Source organism: Manduca sexta, chromosome 19 (genome assembly GCF_014839805.1).
Source record: "Manduca sexta isolate Smith_Timp_Sample1 chromosome 19, JHU_Msex_v1.0, whole genome shotgun sequence".
In the NCBI taxonomy this organism is placed as follows: Eukaryota; Metazoa; Arthropoda; class Insecta; order Lepidoptera; family Sphingidae; genus Manduca; species Manduca sexta.
The window spans coordinates 9290863-9313293 of NC_051133.1; the positions used below are offsets into that span (position 1 = coordinate 9290863).

A 22431-nucleotide genomic window follows, 5' to 3' on the forward strand; every position below is an offset into this window, starting at 1 on the left:
TATCGACTAGAATATCGTCTATGGGTTAAAAGTGTAGCTTATCCCTTTGCACAATTCATTTCCCATCCTTAATCAATCAATAAAATTGACTGTGGTTATCTGTGATTGAAACGGGGGAAAAGTGGATGATGGGAGACGTTTTGATCAGTTTCGTAATTTATTCTAAATACGTTGATAATGTTTTCGTTATAAAATAATCAGTAGCGAGTGTTAAAGACGATTTTACATTATCTAGTGTAATATCAGTGAGATTTATTCAGTCCGTTGTTAGCGTTACTCGTAGATGGTAATACAAAATTTTCATGTACACAATGGAGAATCAAAATAATGATTATTCTTCCGTTGTTGAAACAATTGCTAGTATGTTTGGAAATGTGATAACTAAAGAAGTAATATGCACAATTGTGGAGAGCTTCGAAGGCGATCGTAAGTACTTATATCATTGTAACAAGGAACCTACTTCCTCACACCCCTGCATCAAGGGGCTGTATTGATTTTTCGCCCCAATACACCAGCCCCGGCCGGTACCATATCCTATAAATAGATGCTGTATGAAGTAGACACCGTCGGGGCCTGGGAATCTGCGCTTTGTCCTGCGCGATTCGCCAATTTCGACTTTATCATATTTGGCTGTGGGTTCAATACATGACTTATTATATCTATACTTCGTTATATATATTTTCAATCAATCGATGTTTTAGTGCATGTATACCTAGGTTGTGTATCAAGTACTATATATTGATATTGGTTCAGTTGCAGCCGCTCAGAGTTAAAGACAATACAATTTATTATTATCTGTTTACTTAACATGTATTTGTGTATAATATAGAGACAGATTATTGGCTTTTAAGCTTATCTACTGTACATAGTGATGTGAGTTATTCACATAGTACATTGTTTAACTATTTATTTTATGGTAGAGCTTTGTTACTTTTAGGTATTTTTTTTCATGTTATATTCATTTTATAGTGAACCTATCAGTGGAAGCTGTCATGAATATTACAAGTGACACTAAGAATGTAGGTCAAAGTGAAGAGGAAGTAACAAGTACCAATCAATTACAAGTTGTACAGATTCCATCTACAAGTCAAGATGAAAGTCCCGGTGACTCTAGTCTGGCAGTACCTTCAACATCTTATGCTTCTGCCTCAAACAAAGGGGCTATACCAAAGCAAACCTCAAAACCAAAGACCGTCAATAACAAAGCAGTCTTCTGGACAGAACAAATCCGTCAAATAATTGCATATCATAACCAAGGTGCCAGAGTCCTGATCATTTTGAGAGGAGCACCTGGTTCTGGAAAAACATTTCTCGCCAAACAGATTCTAGAAATGACCATTGGTTCCACTTATCATGCTTACAAAAAACATACATTCAGTACTGATGACTTTTTTGTGACAAGGGGTCAATATCAATATGATAAATCTAGACTGAGTGATGCTCATACATGGAATCAGAATAGAGTTAGACTGGAGCTATGTAAAGGACTAAGTCCAGTCATTGTGGATAATACTAATATTGAACTATGGGAGATGGAACCATATGTAAGGCAGGGTGTCCAAAATGGTTATTATATTGAAGTAGTAGAACCCAATACTTATTGGGCGAAAAAAGCAAATCAGTTATGTAAGCGTAATGTGCACAATGTTCCATTTGCGACTATCAAAAGAATGTTGGAGAATTATCAGGATAATATATCAGGACTATACTTAATACAGGCATATGGTCTCTTATATCCTGAAAACATGGCTCCACCTGTATTGAGAAATGATCCTCCTCTAAAGGATGATGAAAATGCTGAAGCTGAGGCTGAAAAACCAGAAGAAAAAACTAAGGTAAAAACTCAAAGTGATCTTACTGAATTTCAAGAAGAGTTTTCTTCTGTGTTAAAGATTCAGGAAACTAGTGCTACGGAAGGATTGACCGAAGCTATTCCACAAGGTGAATGTTTAAATATTAATGAACCAGAGCAAAACTGCATTACAACCGAGGAAGTACCAGAACAGCTCCAAACAAATATACAGGAGAGTAGTCCTGAGGAATTATCTCAGCATGAGATTATAAAACAACAACTTATTAAGGAGGCTCAGAAACGTCTAGAAGAAATGCACCAGGTTGAGACAGCATGGGAAAATGGAGAAAGTTGGGATGATGATTCAAAGAAATATGATACAGCTTGCAGTAAAAGCATACCAATGAATACAGAACCAAAACCACCTCGTAAGCAAGATAATGAGGAATCTATTCTTTCTGCTAATATTTTAGATTCAGTTAGCAAATGTGACGATTGGTCCCAGATTTCAATGTTTATGCCATCGTGGCATGATATTCCACAGCACACTGTTTGCAATGAAGACAAAGATAAGGATAACTTTGTAGAAAAAATCTCTAGCAGTACTTGCATTGAGATTGGTGATACGGATATTGTGAACAATAAACATAATTATAAAATAATCACTGCTACACCTAAAGATATAAATATGTTTCATGTATCTTTTAACAATGAAAAGATACCAGATATAAGAAGCCTGGATAAAAGTACTATGACTTATGAACATACAATTTCAGAAGCATACAGATGCAAAAATGAAGAACAACATTTTGCTTCATTTAGAAAAATGTTTAAAAATGTTGCCAGATCTGATTTACGAGACATTTTCGATAAATGTCGTGGAGATGTGAATTGGGCAGTTGACATTGTTTTAGACAGCATGAATAATAAGTTGCTGGATATGGTAGAAAATGAAGAGTCATCAGATAAAGAGGAGGAAATTATTGAACAGTGTGAATGTCTAGCTGCTTATAATATTATACCAGATGGAGTGTCCCCAACCCCACAAAATACTGCAAATATAGATGTCCAAGACAATGCTAGTGATAACAGACCTCAAGTTCTGAAAAAATCCAAAAAGGATACTGTCCTGTCAGATAGTTCAATGCAACTAAAACGGCAAATTGAAAAGAATGTAAACATTGCAGATAATCATTATTCCGCATACTGTTTAAAATTAAGAAAAATGCGCCACGGGGAGGTCGTGAAGGCTGGAACTTCTTCTAGTCAACCAATTAATCTCGAGGGTCAAGATGCAGGATCAGAATCTGTTGTGGTATCAAGTGAAGCCACGACTGCTAGCGTAGTCAATTCGGACGAGGAAGAAGAGTCCACCGCTGAATGCATTGATGAGCCTGCTAAGGTTGTAAACGTAAATGTGGGCATGGAATTTATTACCATGTTAGATGACATGTTTGGACGAAAGGATATGATCTATCCGAACAATGTGCAACCGTCTTTGACGATATCAGTGTCTGTATTGAATGAACTGAACGCATCTTGGATGGAATCATTAATGTACCAACTTGAGAATGAATCAAAACAAATGCAAGAGATTATCAAACAGGATGAAGAGTTTGCAAGGTGAGTCATATTTTATAATTTTTATTAATTTTGTTAACAATGAAATAAATGTTGTCTGTCTTAGTGTTTGTAAAATTTTTGATGGAGTATTTGCGAGTAAAAGCCTTATCATATTGGTACTTGTCGTAGTTCGAGTAAGTATTTCCACCAAAGTCGAATGGTTCCACTTCGTGGATTGGTACCTTTCATAAATTTAAATTTGCGACATGATTTTATGCGAAATGCGAATTTAAATTTAAACGAAATTTCATGTAAAGTTTTGAAGAGAACTTCTAAATTTCTTAACATCATAGTCTAAAGGCTTTTAGTAAGGAACAATCCATACAAAAATCAGCTATTGTTACGCGGTAAACAGATTAGTTGAGATTTAAACTTTATCATTATTCACACGCTTTGTGCGAAATCTATCTAAAAACGCATGATTCATGTTCAATTGTATCAAGTTTTAAGTTTTTATTAATCATTTATATTTGTTTGCATACCCATTTTGTTCATTCGGTTGTATCAATTTGAGAGCACTTCACAGTCGCGGTATGCATATGCTTGTGTAGTTGATTGGTCTCGTATTGATTTTAAACAGCCGACGCGACAACCATTCGTAACTCATACAACGTAATATTCATGGCCGTTCGCTCATTTGCAAATGTTTCGCTTGATGCAGGGTTGAATTGACTTACCAGTACACTCGAACCACAATTGCTATATCATTTGAATGTTTGTGAAAGTAATACGAATATGATGTCATTAAAGTCGAAAATGACGAAAGCGAATAATACTGCCGTGCTGAGCGCAAAAGCGGTATGTCAGTGAAACCTTATTTCGAGATAATCGAAGATTTGTAAATATAGTTTTATAGTTTTGTTGTTGTATGTAAAACTGAGATAGAGAAACTTTTTTAAGGTTTTTTTAACAAGTTCTAAACAAGATACCCTTATTTAGGTAAGTCCATTCGATGGGCACAACTTTAAGCAATCCGACACCATAAAAATCAAGATTTAATTTTTTTGAAATATCGTTTTTGAGCTTAGCACGGCAGAATATAGGTTGTGTAATATCGAATGTAAGAATATATGTGGAGCATCATTATTGCTAAAAATTATAGTTAAAAAACGAACACTCATCACGGAGAGGCACGCAGTGGTGCAATTAGGGCACCCAATTTAAGCCTTATGTGTTACGTCCCAGGATGTGGTACGGGGCGAGCCTTTCGCCACTTCGGGGGTAAATTGCAGACTCCGGGCTGATACTGAGCAAAAAAATCCCAAATCATTGGCGAACGGGGATTCCAACCCGGGACCTCAGAGCGGTTGTCGTACTGCACACGTAATACACCTATGCCATTGAGGCAGTTTACCACAGAAATAAATAATCGGAAACATAGTTCGCAGTTCCACCATGGATAGCGATTGAAATTAAGTCCTAATATTTATTACTATCTTTTGATAAAGTTTTCTGTTATAAAAGTCACGCTATGTATTATCCCGGAAAAGAAAGTAGCCTATGTTCTTCCCAAGGTTTCAATACATCTTAATTCCAAATTTTATCTTAATCCGTTGGGTAGTTTTTGAGTTCGCGTTTAGTCAGGCAGACAGATGTGGTTGCTAGGGTCTTTGTTTTATTAAATGTGGATAAGTGTTTTTATGTATCTTTCACTCGTAAGAACTCAATTATAGGCAATGGCTATACTTTTAATGGCGTTCATATAAGTAAAGTCACCAAAATCAAAGACCTTGGTGTGATATTTGATAGTAAGTTTACATTTGATTCTCACGTTGACTACATCATCAAAAAAGCCTCAAAGGCCTTAGGCTTTATTATTAGAAATAGTGTCCATTTTCGGTCCCTTAAACCGCTAAAGGTTCTCTACTGCTCCTATGTACGTAGTCATCTGGAGTATGCGTCTCAGGTTTGAACCCTCAATACGATGTTTACATACATCGTATTGAGTCAGTACAGGCAAAGTTTTTACGATACTTAGATTTTAGGGCTCGGCAATTCTCAGTTGATTATGACCACCGCTGCAATAGATATCACTTACCTTACCTACCTATACCTTTACCTTTGATACCTACCTTTGGAAAACAGGCGAAAAGTTAACGATATTTGTTTTCTCGTGAGTGTCGCGAATGGCTCTATTGACTCTCCTGAATTACTTACAAACATAAATCTTTACGCTAATCAGAACAGTTTACGGAAGCGACCATTATTACATATACCTTTTTCTTCCACAAATTATAGGCGTAATTCATTTTCTTTACGCAGTGCCATTATGTTTAACAGTCTATCTCCAGACTTGCACATTGACTTGTTCTGTACGTCTACAAAGGACATTAAAAAATCTAAATGAGGAATACTTTAATAACACTGTGCGCTACATTTTTTCGTGACTTTGCCTTTATTATTCTTACTCATTGAGTAGTATGTAAGTGGCATCATCATTATAGAGGGTTTGTGTATACCCTGGCTGTGATTTCCCTCAATTATTGTATCGCATATTTATACTGTTAATTTATTGGTGGAAGCTTGTAATTAGCAACTTAATTTTACCTACAAATGTCATTTACTTTATTTGTTATTAGTCTGTAAGCTTTCCTTAAATAAAATAAAATAAAATATATCTATATTATAGAATTTTTGAAGAGAAACAATTTTGTCACACACGATTATTGCATAATTTTATCCGTTTACGCAGCGCACGCAACGTACGCTCTCAAAAGTAATCATTTTTAAAACAAACAAACTCTATAGCTTTATATACTATTATTATATAGATTAGAACTTGCTCAATAAAAGTAATTTTTCGTTAATACACACAATATGTTCTCTAGTTGTACATGGAAACTTGGTGATATGTAAAAAACTATATCGATATGTTTTATAAAATACATTAATTATATAAAAAACATCAATATTTCATTCGTCATTAATATAAGTCATTGTTGCATATTAATAAAATATTGCAGTCATTATATTTTATCTAAACTATGTTATCTTAATATTTCAAATGACAATGTTCGCGGTAGAGTTTAATATAATCATTGATAACATATTTTTTGCAACGTTCTAATGCTGTAGGTATTATTTTCAATTAAAAGGAGTCATAACTGAGCTTATATTGGTAATATTAGAAGCGAGTACAAGCATTTTTGTAGCTTTACTGCGCATGCCTTTTAATATAGATTGCATTGAGTTAAAAAGGGTGATACTTCTAGTATAAAGCGACATAAATACGAAAAGCGTTATATTTATCTTTTTGAAAATAACTCTTTTCAATCAGTTACTCGAACTGCAAGTGTAAGTTTCAGGAAAAAGTTGTTTTAATTCTACGTGAATTGATGCCACTACTATTATTTTAAGAGTATTTGTCGCAGCGACATCGCACTTTTGCCACATTCGCACTAAAGTATAAAATGATAAATAACCAGAAAGTGAAGGGTGTTTTGGCACAATGTTAGTAGAGGTAGTGACGAATTTGTTTTTGACCGTGTATACTACCTATCGCTAAGCACGAACCTCCTTTAATGCTGTAAGAGTTTAGGCCTTAGTCCTTCAGGTTGTTTGTGGGTTTACATATTTATGAACATTAAAAATAGTATTCGACTTATAATTTTACAATAACGAAGCAAATATATTAAACACTAGTTGACCCGACAGACGTTGTCCCTTCTTAACTATTCTTCTTCTTTAAAAAAATAATGGCTCCACCATTTCTTAACTTTTCTAATTTTCCGCTCAACTTCCCTATTTTTTTCTTTCATAAGATCCTTCTCCTGACAATAACAAACACAACAAAAGAAAAAATGTGAAATCGGTCCAGCCGTTCACGCGTGATGGCGTGACCAAGGGAAATAGGGATTAATTTTTATATATATAGATTATTATTAAAACCCACATACCACTTGGTATACTGTAGAATTTTATATTTATGTATATTTTAGGGAACTAGCATTAAAAGAAGAAGAACTACTCATCGCAGGAATGGAGCCAGCAGTGCCAGATTTCAAGGAGATCATGGATATGGATCTGGCTCTTAGTTTGTACCAGAAGGATCTTGACGATTGGCGTAGTAGTGAACCTCAAGATTTAGCCGCCAAGATGACGAGGGAGAAATTGTATAACTTGTTCCCGGAAGTATCTCCGGATGTGTTGGCTGAGCTTTTAGTAGCGCACCACAACAATTTCCAAGCCACTGTAGAGGTTAGTATGTCATCATCATCAGCCCTGTATTATATACTGGCCCATTGTTGGGCACGGGCCTCCTCTATTACTGAGAGGGATATGGCCTTAGTCCACTACGCTGGCCTAGTGCGGATTGGTAGACTTCACACGCCCTCGAAAATTCCTATAGAGAACTTCTCAGGTATGCTGGTTTCCTCACGATGTTTTCCCTTCACCGTTAGTATGTAAGCTGTGGAAACGTTTGACGGTGTTACGCCTTCCTATATCGGGTCCTTTAGGCGGAACATGAAAGCAAATAGACTGGCCGGCATATTAATGCAAATTGTGCTAGGCGACATTTCCTTGGCTTTATTTAAATATCATGTGAAGTCGCTGCACATGCTGGAATTTTATATAAAAAAAAGAGATTAAGGAGTTACTCAACATTAGCACCTCTTTAGTAGCTTATAGATTTTAGTTTACGCTACAGTAAATACCTATTTTCAGTCCCTTTTAATCTCCACTGGAAGACACGATATCCTGGAGCAAGAAAACGGCGTAAACAAGTTCGTAATGGAAAAGGAAATGCAACGGCAGAAGAAAATATTGGAGCTAGAGAAGGAGGTAATACTTAATTTTATTCATCAAAGTACTACTAATTGGATTACTAATTGGAACGCGTTGGTTAGTAATGGAGTGTTGATTCTAGATTATCGAAAATGAACTGTGTTCTTATGTACCAAAGACTCATTTTATTCTAACATCGTTATTTACTGTTTCATTTGAATACTCATTATTATTGATAGTTTGGAATCGTTACTGCAATTTCAATCACTTTGTATTTTGGAACAGTTCTGCTCAAAATATTTTTTTGTTTACGACTGTTTTCGTGGTTGTGAATATTTTAATGTCTTCAGGTTTTGGTCAGGTTCAGGTTTGTCATATTTGAACATTTCCAGTAAAGTAACAGATCGAAGAAACCCATTAATGACAATAATTTGCGGTTACTCCATTTATTTTTAGTATTTCAAGTTATATAAATTACAATAATTTATTATATAAAATTGTACATGTCACAGGAAAATCCTTGGTATAAATTAACTAACTATTAATAACAATTTGTTATTTAGCTTTGTATTAAAATTGATAAGAGACTTCTAGCTTATTACTTGGATAGAATTATGATGTAATCGCGTATAACGATACGCGTAATTAATTGGTACAATTAGATGTATATTTTACTATTATGCTCAAGCAAATAGTATTATAGTACAAAAGCTAAAGAGTTGGTTTTGAGAAAAAAAAATCAGCTGTATAATTAAAAGATATAATGAAAACAATATGAAATTTTATTCGTCGGCGCGCGTGTGTGGTTTAAAATTCGACCTTTTTATATACCGGTTGAAACTGGTCATGCGACGGAAAATTCCGAATTCTGACGTTGCGTAGAAACTACTCGTGGAAAAAGCTAATAAATACACTAATCTTATGCGCATTAGACAAAGTTAGGCCTAGTATAACTGTATCAGTAAGGGAGGTCGCGCATTGCGACTTTTCGACTCGCGTTTGCAACGCACGACAGCATCGCTACGGTATAGAAATGTGCAAAAATAATCGGTAATAGTAGCAGAAACAACGTGATTAATATTGTCTCCATGAAGTGTGCCTTGCAACTGTAGCGTACAAATTAATTCCTGTATTGAAGTTGTGTCGCGACAGCTGCGCGTTTAATCGTGAACCTGCGACAGTATCGCGACAAAAAGTCGCCATGGGCAACCTTCATTAATGTTTATAGGCTATAATAAAATAATAGGCGTGGCCTATTATATAAGCCGGCTGACCTAGCGTGCGAAATGTAGGTTTGATGACGCCTCTGCCTACCCCTGAAAAGGCAAAGATGCCATGTATGTATTACATACAATAAATTGTTCTTGTCTGGACAAACAGACGGTTTGGCGCCGATGAATAAATTAAAACAAACTAACTTCGTCCTCACGTTTCAAGTTATTTCGATGCCAATCATAATTCCGGAATTTTTATAAGCTGATTATTCCGTTTTTATTTTATTTTTTTAAATAGGTACCGCATAAAAGGATATCTTAGGCTGAGTACAATTTTAATATAAAGTATAAATACGCATTTAATTTTGAGACACACAGACGAACACATGTATAAAATGCTAATTTGCACCGCGATACAAGGAAACTTCGCACGTAATTATATCTCATTATGTGCGACCATGCCTTATCAGTTATACCTGCAAATTGAAACTGGCTTATTATGCAGTTATTTTACATTCACCATTGTTTATTTTACTATTTGCTTACTAACCTTATTACGAATTTTAAATATGTATTTCTATTTTATTATTACTTAATTCTTACAATAAAAATAAAAAAACAAAATCTTATAGACATTATATTAAATAATATTTATACCGATGTCTAAGATTTGTCAGTACCGTCTACACGAGAGATACACATGAAAAAAATAGCACAATTACTTTATGCATTATTATAGATAGATGAATAAAATTCTGTCACTTCCACGAAGCAGAAATGCTCGAATTAGGCTTTGCCTTTGCCTCAAAATAATGAAAATATGTAGTAAGTAAAAAATGTAGATCATTAGAAAATTTTTTTCCAGGCCTTCTCTGAAGACGAGTCTCCTCTCTTTCCGAAGGGAGAGAGGGCGACCATGGCCGTCGTCAACGGATACCGCCATGAAGCCGAAGAGCACTTGAAACGCCGCAACGCGTGAGTATCACAAGCATAAAGTTTAAGGCCCTATTTCTTACGACAGTGTAAATTGCTATCTTCATGAAATTACTTGATAAGCAGCGATAGCGTATTTGGTTGTGAAACGGACTGCCAAGACGAATATCCGCAGGTTCAAAATCCAAGGGCACACACATCTGACTTTTCTAAAATTATGTGTGTATTATTTGTGAATTATCGCTTGCTTTAACGGTGAAGGAAAACGTCGTGAGGAAACCTGGGAGAAGTTCTCTATGGGAAATTCGAAGGTGTGTGAAGTCTACCAACCCGCACTAGGCCAGCGTGGTGGACTAAGGCCTAATCCCTCTCAGTAGTAGAGAAGGCCCGTGCCCAAAAGTGGGACAGTATATATACAGGGCTGATATTATATTATAATGACATTACAGTGGAATTACTAAGTAACCAATTTCAATTGTCATAAATGCGATGAGTTGAGTTACTTGATTGTTATGGACTGTCAAAATAATGTATGGCATAGGAAATTAGACCCGTGACTGCCCCGGTGGCGTAGATGTGCGAATGTTATGCTGAGGTGTCGGTTTCGAATCCCCGAGTCGGTTAAAATGATACAAGGTTTTTTGGCTCAATATAGCCTTCTTTTCGGAGATGTGCCCGTTTTAGCAAAATAGTCGCCTTCTCTCTAGCCTTGAAAAGGGTAAAAGGCTTGATGTCATCTGCGTATGCATGTAAATATAGTTTCGTGTTATGTCGTTTTGAACCTTAAAGCGTTCAGCGTAGAGTTGAAAACACGACGATTGTTAATGCACTGTTAAGTACTTATTTTTAATTATGATGAATAATCAGTTTGTAAATTATATTCTTGTCAATTATTTAAAAAAAAAATGGGGTATTCCCCCGTTTCATGAATTTACCCGCTGCTTTAACTTCAATATCTCATAAAGATTCATTTACTTATGTCGTTATTCTTTACCAGTTTGACCAGTAAAGGAAGAAAATTCCATTACATCATTAAATAAAAGAAAGAACACTGCGCATATATTATTATTCTAGTAAAGCATTCATTAAAAAAATGTTAACTTTTATTTATTTTTCACCAAGCTAGGTTAAATTTACCAATGATGTTGATTGTCGGGGAATTACCCGATTTGACACAATCGCCGTATGCTCCATGAACTAATAGCGCGACACGATCGGGGAATTCCCCTATATAACCAACTTTACGGTTGAGCGATTCGCGTTTTACACAACACGTCATCATCATTGTTATGTATTTTTATTCGAGATGAAAGGTGATTAGTAAAGATTAATAGAATTTGTTATGTTTACGCGAATGTTAGACATTAAAGATAAATATTTTGTAATATCGATTATTCGTCATAATTAAATCGATAGTTGCTGATAATACGATTTATTTAGTTTCCTTTTAGAACTGGCATAATTCATTGTTTTTATTTATTATGATTTCATTGTGTTTTTTTACTCATACTAACTTGTTGAGTAACTTGACTTGTAAAGATTCAATTTAAAATTTCCGGTTTTTAGTTTTAAGAAAATACCTGCAAAAAGTATAACAGTTTAACATTACTCAATAATGTGCAAATTGATCTTTTTTTTTTCAGAAATCACGAAAAGGCTCATGAATTTATTCGCCGCGGCATGACTCAAGTCGCCAACCACTACTCCTCTATCGCGTCTTATCACAAGCAACGCTTTGAGTTAGCCAATAGCTTTGCCGCAGCTGCTTTGATACAAGTAAGATATTTCTCCAATATCAATGATATGCAGTTCCTTTGCCTACCCCCTCGGGGATAAAGGTGTGATGTGTGTGTGTGTGCGTGCGTGCGTGCGTGCGTGCGTGCGTGCGTGGCGTGCGTGTGTGTGAGTCCAGGATGAAGTTGGTTGGCAAATACAAGCTATGAATATAGGTTGATAATAATACACATTTCCCTTGCTCGTATTCTATTCTATAGTCTGAAGTTGGCTGGAAGTACTTATATTTATTATAAATGTAGTGGAATTCTTGCAAATATGGACAATTTTAACCCCTTGTATTACAATTTATTTATGTAAAAAATTTACGCCATTGTTGCCCAATCGGAGATGAGAACGTTTTTCAACTTATAGCCGCCATTTGGTGGCACTGGACCAGAGTAAAATCGGTAACATTATACAGCATCCTTTATCCCGCAGGTGCACGCACAAAACAATCCAAACAACGCTACAATCGATTTGCACTACATGCGCGTCGCCGAAGCCAAGGAATCTCTGGACATATTCCTGGATTTCCACATCCGGAGACTGCAAGAGAACCAGAACAGAGGCCCGCGTTTCATCAACCTGTTCTTTATAACCGGAAGGGGCCTCCACAGCCACGGCCAGCCTCGCATCAAGCCCGCCGTCAAGAAACGCTTGCGCGAGCGATTTTTGGCGTAAGTATACGTTGATGTTTAACGAATTTTGGATAAGTTTAGTGGGAAAAGAGCCTGATTTTCGGGTAATAAATAGGTAATTAGCATTGGTAGATACCGCGTGAGTGGTGAAAAAAAGAGAACAGTTCAAATTGAATGTTTTTATTATTAATTTATATTTTACTACATGTAACTCGCGGCTTCGTTCGCGTGAAAAGCCCTTCCTCCTAATAAAGTCTCTAAAGCACTAATACGACTCATAGCGCCACCTGCAAGACGCTAGTGCCATCTATTTTAAAAATTACATTATTTCCCATAGTAGAAAATTACCGGGATAGAAAGTATATATGTTAATCCAGGACATGGTCTATCCTTGTGCCAAATATCATCCAAATGCATTCAGCTGTTTCTGAGTTTTCTTTTACAAACTTCCAAAATTTTTCGCATTTATAATATAAGAAAAAGTAAATTGTAGTGTAGTCAGTTACGTGGTATTCATCAATGCCAGCTCCGCGGTATTATACTATCGCAGACGTTAGGAAACATGATTACAGAATTACAGATTTTTTATAGAGGCTTAATGGAGTAGATGTAACCTGATGGTAAGTGATCAATGTCGATAAGATATTGGGTTAAGATAACGAAGAGCAAAGAGTAAGGAAGTAGGATCAGTTAGCCTTCAGCAACTCCCTGCGAAACGAAGCCATCGTGCATTAAAACAAGTGAAACATTTGCCGCCATTTTCAATAAGCGATCCCAATCGCGTTTTCGTTCTATCTCAAAAATGGACCAATCAGAACAAAGTTTTTTTGACATGCCTATAAATGAGTTATTTTGATTGGTTCATTCTCGGAATCGGATTGAAGATTGAGATTGGGATCGATCATTGAAATCTGCTGTTTGTGTTTTCTTTGTATCTGGTATATCGCGGTTCTGTAGCTTACATACAGCTTATACTGCATTTAGCTGTGGCGTAGGGTGGACTAATATAAACGTGGGCGAAGTCGCATCAGCGAGGTCCCTTTTCTTTCGTTACCAAGATCTACCCAATAAATTTATCTTACCAAACATACTTTGACACGACACACCTCTGGTAATTTTTTTGTACTTTTCTTATTTTTAAATAAAGGTTTTTCCATTTTTCATTTTCACCTATTTATGATAGTAAAAAAATATAAATGTGCGATGAGCGAATATTGAAAAGCATATAGGTTTGAAAAATCGCACTTGCAAGAGGCCTCGCGGGGCCCCTTTTAGTGCGAGGCCGGGGGCAAGGGCCCACTTCGCTCACGTTTAGCTGCGCCACTGCCTTTGTGAGGACACTTTTCAGTGTTTGGCCTTAGAGACGGCTAATGCGTTTGATTGAGTTTTGTTGAGTACAATATGGTACTCTTGCTTGTGCTATATTTATTGAATATGCAACTACAATAATTTGCTACTTTATATAGGGTATTTCTGTTAAATAAATAAATCCAAAAGACATTTTAGGTTATTGAATTTTAAATAGATATTATAGAATCTATTCGAAAAAAATACATTATTATGTATTTACATTAGTATGATCATATCACATACACTATAAACTACATAATTATGATCATGCATAAGCTTATTAACAATATAAAATAAAGTATAGTTTTAACGTCATGTCATATTACGTTTAATCGTTTATTTCCCCTTAGTTTCTAGCAAAACAGAATCTTGTTACGTTTCAATTTACGCTAATGCTCAAGGCAAACATGTCTAGCGGACTAGCATTTAACTCGTTAATAAAAATAATTAATAATGCATTTATATCAAAGAAATATATATATTTTTGTTATTTATAAATAAATGTTAAAAACACAAATATTCACTGATAATTTATTACAATTATTGTTAACTCCTAGACATGTTTGCTATACACATTTAAAGGCAGTTTTCAATAGACGATTCCAATGTTAATCTTCGATCTAACCTCGAGAATAAATCAACCAAAATAAGTCATTTGTAAGCATGTCAAAAAAATTGTTACATTTTTGCGATCGTTTGTAAAAAGCGAGTAATTTATTGAAAACGACCGATCGTTATGTAATCTGTTCCATAACCGCTTGTGATGCTTTATTTTAATTTTCCAGCTTCAGCGAACGCAATCCCGGCCTCCTTACCGCTAGAGTCTGCGCTGACGACAGGCTGTCATATCAGATATCCAACGCCTAGGCAACACCGGGCCCCTTGGCAGATTTCCAAAATATCAATGCACATTTAGCCCCAAGTCCTTTGATGATTGCTCCACACGTTTCCCCAATTTACGCCTCGCCTTTCTTTGGTTACAATCATATGCCACTGACTCATAACTCAGTGATCACCTCACAGCCCCCAATTGCTTTCAATAGTCAATATATGAATACCTATTTCTTTTACCTTAACCAGCCCCCAATCCTCGATCACCATAACTATATGTTGTGGTATCCTTGCATGTTCCTATATCCCCTGTTTTAAGTTTGTGCGTTAATGCTAAAAGGAAATCTACATGGTGGTCCTTAAACTCATTGTAAAACATCGATAAAGGAAATAATGAAAATACACTGCTTTTTAGTCGCTTACACACGACTAATTTAGTACACATCGGAATGGTGCATTCATATGCAACGCTTTCCTACGATTTTCGGCTTTTAAAATATGTAAGGCACAAGAACTCTGTTCATTGACGGATTTTTACTGAGGGTGAATTTCTAGTGACGCATTGACAATGGTTTATAAGCAACATGGAAATAAAAAGACTATAATGAACTCTAATTGTGATATGATCTTTTATAAGAATGTGACGGCAAAGTCAATGTTATCGATATTTGTGACTTCTGATCGAAGATATTAACAACGATATTTTGGTACAATTTGTCGGAACTGTCTCTGTTTATGCTCGGCCTAATTCCGGTCTAGTTTGTCTATTGACATGTGGCACGTTGTGCCAATTTATACGGAGTCTAAAAAATGTACTTGAGTATCGTCTCTACTGTTGCCGCGTCATAAATGACGTTGCACAATTTTGTATGTGTAGTGAAGTTGTTGTATTCGATGTCTAATTTATGTGTTATTCAAAAAACAAGATACATTGAATCGAAATCCTCAAACGAATGCGCCTTTGAGTGTTAACTCTGTCCTGCATTTAACGTCGAATTTGACTTATTGAGGATAGTGCACTGTATCTTGGGTTTTTATACATTTAATATATTTGTTTATTTAATAAGTGTTTAGGGTAAATGTAGGATATAAGATCTATTGCTTGACTGTTCTATGCCCCGCTATACCCACGAACCAAACTGTGTTAATTATTTTCACATTGAATGATTTTATTATAAGACTTGATAGTTTGTTAATTTGTTTCTCGGGGATTTTTTACACTGGGCGTAAAAGAAAAGCACGCCGAAATGATTAAGAAACCCAAAGTACAATTAACGCTATTTAATAGCGTTTTAAAATGTAACAACAAAGATTTTACTTTAAGACGAAAAGGAACAAGTATTATATTTTGTAAATATTTGCTCAAATAGGTTATTCGGATTTTGGGTATTTGTTTAGTAATAACTTCACCAAAATAACACTTCAAGATGTCTGCACTTGTATATTTACCATTTTTTTTAATACTTAAATGTCCATAGAAAAGTAAGTCGTGTAGTCTTGCGTTTTCATGCACACAACCAGCGGCTTGGCTTCAAAGTTTCTGAGAATATAAGAAACACTTTCGTTGTAAATAAATATCATTTTAGCATTTAATATCGATAACCAGAGATGGCAAAATTATGACAATAACTTTTAACAAATAAAAGTAATTGTAAAGCAGTTTCAATGCCTTGCCCCTAGATGGCGTGGCGAGATATTTTTATGATTATAACTTTTTTTTACACATTGCACAAGGCGTAGTATGTTATAGCTCCACATGTTTAAAGACAATCACAACACAGCTACAAAATTGCAAAAACAATTTATCGTAAAGTTAAAAAGACAGGTTACACCACAGAAATGCTTGGATTTTTTAAGTAGACATTCACATAAAATATTTAAATAAATAAAAATATATAAGGGAAGATTGGGTAAGTACTTATTCTTCTTGAAATTTTTATATGTATTAGTGCAGCGTTATATATTATACTATTTAATTTTCGACACAAAAAGAGAGAGCTTTTCAGTAAATATAACCACATTTTTTTTTCATCACAATCAACATTAAGCTGTGCTGTGAATATCGAGCTGAGCTGTAGAAATATTCGATGCGTGTGCGCAAATGCGAAGTGCGAGCGAGTCATATATATCGAGCGTCCGAAGTATAGATTAAATGAGTGTACTCTCCTGAAGAGAAACTCCAGGGTGTCCTTCGGGATGCAATGATCTACGGCTGCTTGTACTATGACGCAACTGCAGTTTCAAAAGTATTCAGTGTTGTTGCCTCAAGGTATCTCGACTTCGTCTGCGTAACAAGTAATAAGAGAATACCGTAAGATTTTGTGAGAATTTCGATGTAAGGATGAAATTTGCCAAAGCCACTTCGGCTTTCGGCGTCGATTCGGGATCTTAAACAAAAACAAAAGACCAACGGCACAGTAATGTAGAGGTCACAGGTTGTGAGTAAGCATGCTCGTAAGAATTGTTTTGTAAAAAAAATCGAAACGTTGCGCATTTAGTTTCCTAATTACGATCTCAAAAGGCGAAATAGAGTAGAGCCCAGTACAGCTTAATTTTGATGGTTATCAGAATAGTATATAATTGGATATCTTATTTTAATTATGCCTTGGGAATAAGGTTCATTATGGTAAATATATATTGGGTTGTACATGGTTGTATAAGAAAAAATTGTTAAAGTCTAACGGCCCGTAATCTATTATTTATGCATTTTATTTTGTAAATTCCTCCAATATGCTTGTCTCGTAGAATGATAACTGTCGTGTACTCTGTTGTGCTGTGTACTTTAGCAAGATTACGCAAGTTTATCGACACATTTCGTCATTATCACATTTCATTTAATCATTTTAAAATTAAATATAAATATACAGACGGTTGCAAGAAACTTTGTTATGTGGACGTTTGATAATTAAAATTGCTATTGTCCATTTTTATTATCGACATCTTGATTTATTCTGACATTAAAATACGATTCATTAGTTGTCATATTTTCGTAAAATGTATTTAGCATTTTATTAACTAAAGCAAGATTAATGTTCTTTGGAGCCGTTTGTAAAGTAAAAATCCCTAAAATAAGTTTGGAAACTGTGATTTTTGCACAGGGTGTAAAGCCGATAGATTTGTTGTAGGGAATTTTGAAAACGAATTTACCTTAAACTTTATTTTCATTAACCTAAGATCCTATTTTGTATTTATCGAACTCCATACAATTGGCCAATTATGGTTAAATTATTTTCACGATGAGAAGTAAACAAGGGTCTTGATATATTGTAGTGTGCATATCAATATATTTAAGAACAATAAATAAAAAATAACTTTTCATAGTAATCTAACTTACTACTATTTCTAATGTAGTTTGTAATCTTTCGGTAAAGATATATTTTTACTTACATACCTTAATAATTTATTTCGTGGTCAATTAAAAGTACATATCTAATTTATTCCATATAAAAGTTAATTAAGTTATCAAAAGATATTTTAGGATACACAGTTTATATTTAATCGGAACTCGGTAAACCTATTACTTTATTTTAATAAGGTGAAAACACAAGGGCATTTTGACGTTGCATTAATTAATGAGCCCATATACTTATCTTGAAAATAACACTTTAACATGAGTTGTTCTTATCACAAAATAAAAAATAAGGTGCGAACAAAATACATATTAAAAAGTATTTTTAATATTGCATGCCCTAAGGTCAATACTACTTACTCGAAGAGAATTTGTCTAGAAATACACTTATACACCATATTTGCACTACACTATAAAATTATCAAAAAAATTATAAAAATATTTTGTTATTCATTAATGATTTTTGGCACAATTAGCAGAGATGAAGATGAATATGTATTTTAATTTAGTAACGCAATGTAAAATCACCCTGTATAACGATAAAGATTGATTTATTTTGTTTAAAAACAATTTATATTTTGCATTATATATTTAGGTTGTAAGGTGCATATTTGCTAAGACAATATTTTCAGGTTTTTACAAACAGCATAATTGATGGACTCTTGTTTACTTTGAAGTCATTAAGTATACCTACATTCAATTATTATGGAAAGTACAAAAGTTGAAATAAATGATCCAAATTTTTCTAAACATTTTTCCCATACGAAACTGTAGATCATTTTAAAGTTTTGAAAGGTACATTGGCTGGTTGTAGTCATTCTCATTTAGCGTAAGGATAACATGTTATATGTCAGTAGTTATTCGTGTTTGGTGTTAAGTGTTAGTTTGTAATTTCGGGGCTTGGATTGAGAAGTAGGTTTAAGGTGCGACTGCACTGGGATATCGGAAGCTGTCATTAAACAAACCGATATCAGCTCCATTAGGGCGACCAATCAATGAAAGAAAAACGTTTCAACTTGTAAGCTGACTTCTGAACGCATTCGTACTTTAAACCCAGTAAGTAGTGTTGTCGATGGAAATTTATCTTTGAGAAAGGTTTTTGCTGGTCATTTTACCCCATTATTTTTCTTAATATAAGACGTAGATCTCGTAGTATATACATGTTTAGATTCGTAGCTTTAAGGTTCGGCGTATTCGCCTGTCGTCCTTTTATTTTTTTTTGGATGCAAGCAAGGCTAGGGGCCTTTGAACGTCAATTCATTGAAAGTGTTCATTTCTCCGACTTCTCTCCCTATATTGTCATCTATTTACATTACACTATTGTTCAACTGATACTTATATTCTATCTTAGTTGCACTTTTGTGCGTCAATTATTTATCGATACATGACAACACTATTTTTATGTAGTTTCCATAAAATTAATATTTTAGACTTCTTATACACTTTACCTTATAAGGTCGGAGAAATAAACTGATAGGTTGTAAGGGTTTTTAAGATTGGTCCAAAATTGACACATATTTTGGGGGTCTATAATGGACAGGCTTTTTGGCCTAACTAAAGTTTTAAAAGTTGAATAATTTAATAAGAAAAACGAATTCTAAATTTTTTACAATTGGCTACTAACATTTTTGATACATTTATTTTAACATTATTGAAGTGTTACGGACACTACTGTAATTCGCTAACAATGCTAGTTGCGATATTCGAAAAATCGATTTTATCGATAAATTCAGAGTTATTTTATTCAGAAATGCGACGGCGATGCGAAATTTGCTTCAGTAGTGTTTATTTCTAAGATTGGCTCCTAGATATAAGGCTTAGGATTAAAGTGTAACTGTTAGTTATAATGTCAATGCCCACCTTTCTGCTTCTTAGCAAAGCACGCATTTGCTTATAAATGTGCCAATATCATGTTTGATGTTGAGCAACGCATTATATTTTAATTTTACGTCAAGGTATGATGTGAAAGCGAAGGGACTGCGCGTCAAAGCAAAATAATTGCGGACTAAATGATATTACAAATGTGCCAAATCATCGAGTTTGTTAAGTACCGAAAAGATATTGACAATGTATCGTTTACTAATAATTGTATTGTTGAATTGTTCAAAATTTTTATTGTTGAAAAGTTTTTTGTTAATTTCTTTCACAGTTTTCCGCGTGAAAGTGCTAAAATAAGAAAGATGTCTCCATATAATTATCCAAGTGCGAAAGATGCAAAGTCTTTGTGTAAGGATATGTGTAAGTAACGTCAATTCATTCTGCTTTTTATGTGCCTGAAAGTAACTAGCGTTTTATATGAATAGGTAAGACGGAGTTTTGATATATGTAAAAATATTATTATTCGCATTGATTTTTTGCAAATGTAATTTTATATAAAGACGAATTGCTTTTGCACTTTCTAATGCAAATTAGCTTTAATAGTTTGCAGCTTTTCGTTTATCTTAAATCTTAAGATGAACTTCTGATGTCAAGCGCAAAATCCGAAGTGTTCAACAACGCATTAACACCGAGCGTATGTCACGTTTGGGGCGTTTGATGCTTGACGCAATTTATTGAAGTTTAATTATATTTTTGTACACAAAAATAGTTCCTTTAAAATAACAATATTTAAGTGAAGCTACTTGAGATCACTCTCGTGTGTCTACCTTCCTAAGTGCGAGTACCTATGTAAGTTTAGTTGGGATAAATATTATGATTATTATATTTGCTCTATCACGCACAATTTTATTGTTAATATTTTATTTGAAGCATATTTTAAAGAATGAATGGTGAAATAAATTTTGGACAGTTTGAGTTTGTTAAAGAGAAGGGAAATATCGGAATACAAATGTATACGCGTGGTGCTTTGGGAGTGTGTGATAAAAAGAGATAGGGAAATGATTGGATAACAAAATTTTTATCGAGCTTAATAGATGATGTTGCAAATATTGTCTATAAGTCGGTTGTATGCCTATTGGTATAATCATAGTAAAGTAATATTAGGCACAAAATATTGGCAGAATATAAAATTTTAGGAGGATGTTACGGTATACTTATTAGCGTTTTGGATTAATAATTTATTTTTGGTGCTACATACAGTTTCTTCGAGTCCTACAGGTTTATTTTTAACGATTAAAATGTATATTTTTTTGTTATGTATAACTTGAAAGAAATTCGTTTGAATTGAGCGTGGCTGACAATTGTAACTATTTTATGAAAACATTTTAAATGTTCACTAACTAGAACTAAGTTTAAATTTCATATAAGATTTAAAATTAATATATTTCGAAACAAATCGACGTAAAATTTGCCGAATTTATCCGTCATTATTATAATGTAAACAGTCCAAATAGCGCAAGTCAAATCTGAGTCGAATTAAGAGGATACGACGATTTGTTTTTATTGCAATTCTCCTTTAAGAGGGATATAAACGTAACGATGTTATTTTGTTAACTATTTAGTTTTTTGATGCAATTTTTATGCCAGTAGCAACTATAAATGTAACGTGTCATGTATTTATGTGGAATTATTGTCAATTAAAAGACAAATAAAAATAATTAAATGTGATTTTTTAAATTTATTTTATCCATAAAGGTTCTCAAATATCAAGGTGACTAAGTACCGTAAAAATACGTCATACATACTTGAATGTAATACAGTATAATTATGTAGAGCTCCTTGTTATTGATTCTGAGAACGTAGAAGGCGAGGTACCATTTGAGGGCTTCTTTTAATCCAAGGTCCCAAACATTCTGACAATCGGGGGTACTTGACCCATTTTTTTAAGTACATCATGGCATGATTTTTCATTGTAGCGTCTATTAAGGCGGTACCCCAAACATTATGGCATGCTAACCATATATTTAGAAGCTATCTATCCTAATTTTATGATACCTAAAAAATAAACATAACGTTTCATCTGCAGTTGTATAAATTTTGTTATAATGTGCATTTTGTTTCATTTATTTCATAATGAAAATGGCACTGAAATTGTTGATCATCAATTTAATTTACAAACAAACATTTACAGAAATCATTTCATGTATTTGTGCCTTAAATATATGAAATGTTTTCTCAAGGTCATTTGGTCGGAGGAGGGTCTTAATGAGACGAAGGGTTGGCGCTGTATCCTGATTTATGAAAAACATACGACTTTATTTAGTAGTTACTGTACCTTTTAAACTTCTCTATGCTGTACCTCAAGAGGTACACATGAAATTT

The 22431-nt window shown here is 34.2% G+C and overlaps 1 protein-coding gene across 1 annotated transcript; it reads left to right on the forward strand.

Annotated features, from left to right (window-relative positions):
* The first annotated feature begins 95 nt into the window (after positions 1–95).
* Positions 96–21777, forward strand: LOC115441940. The gene is made up of 8 exons (XM_030166869.2): positions 96–426; positions 970–3415; positions 7354–7612; positions 8081–8197; positions 10220–10329; positions 11931–12063; positions 12502–12740; positions 14837–21777. The coding sequence occupies exons 1-8, from the start codon at positions 303–305 to the stop codon at positions 14916–14918; spliced, it is 3510 nt and encodes a 1169-aa protein (XP_030022729.2). The 5' UTR covers positions 96–302; the 3' UTR covers positions 14919–21777.
* Positions 21778–22431: the final 654 nt, after the last annotated feature.

Bases quoted from the DNA above. Each gene is read 5' to 3' on its own strand.
- LOC115441940 (XM_030166869.2), top strand. From the start codon at position 303: ATGTACACAATGGAGAATCAAAATAATGATTATTCTTCCGTTGTTGAA. The intron at 7,613-8,080 runs GTTAGTATGTCA...ACCTATTTTCAG, and splicing joins ATTTCCAAGCCACTGTAGAG to TCCCTTTTAATCTCCACTGG. The intron at 12,741-14,836 runs GTAAGTATACGT...TTAATTTTCCAG, and splicing joins TTGCGCGAGCGATTTTTGGC to CTTCAGCGAACGCAATCCCG.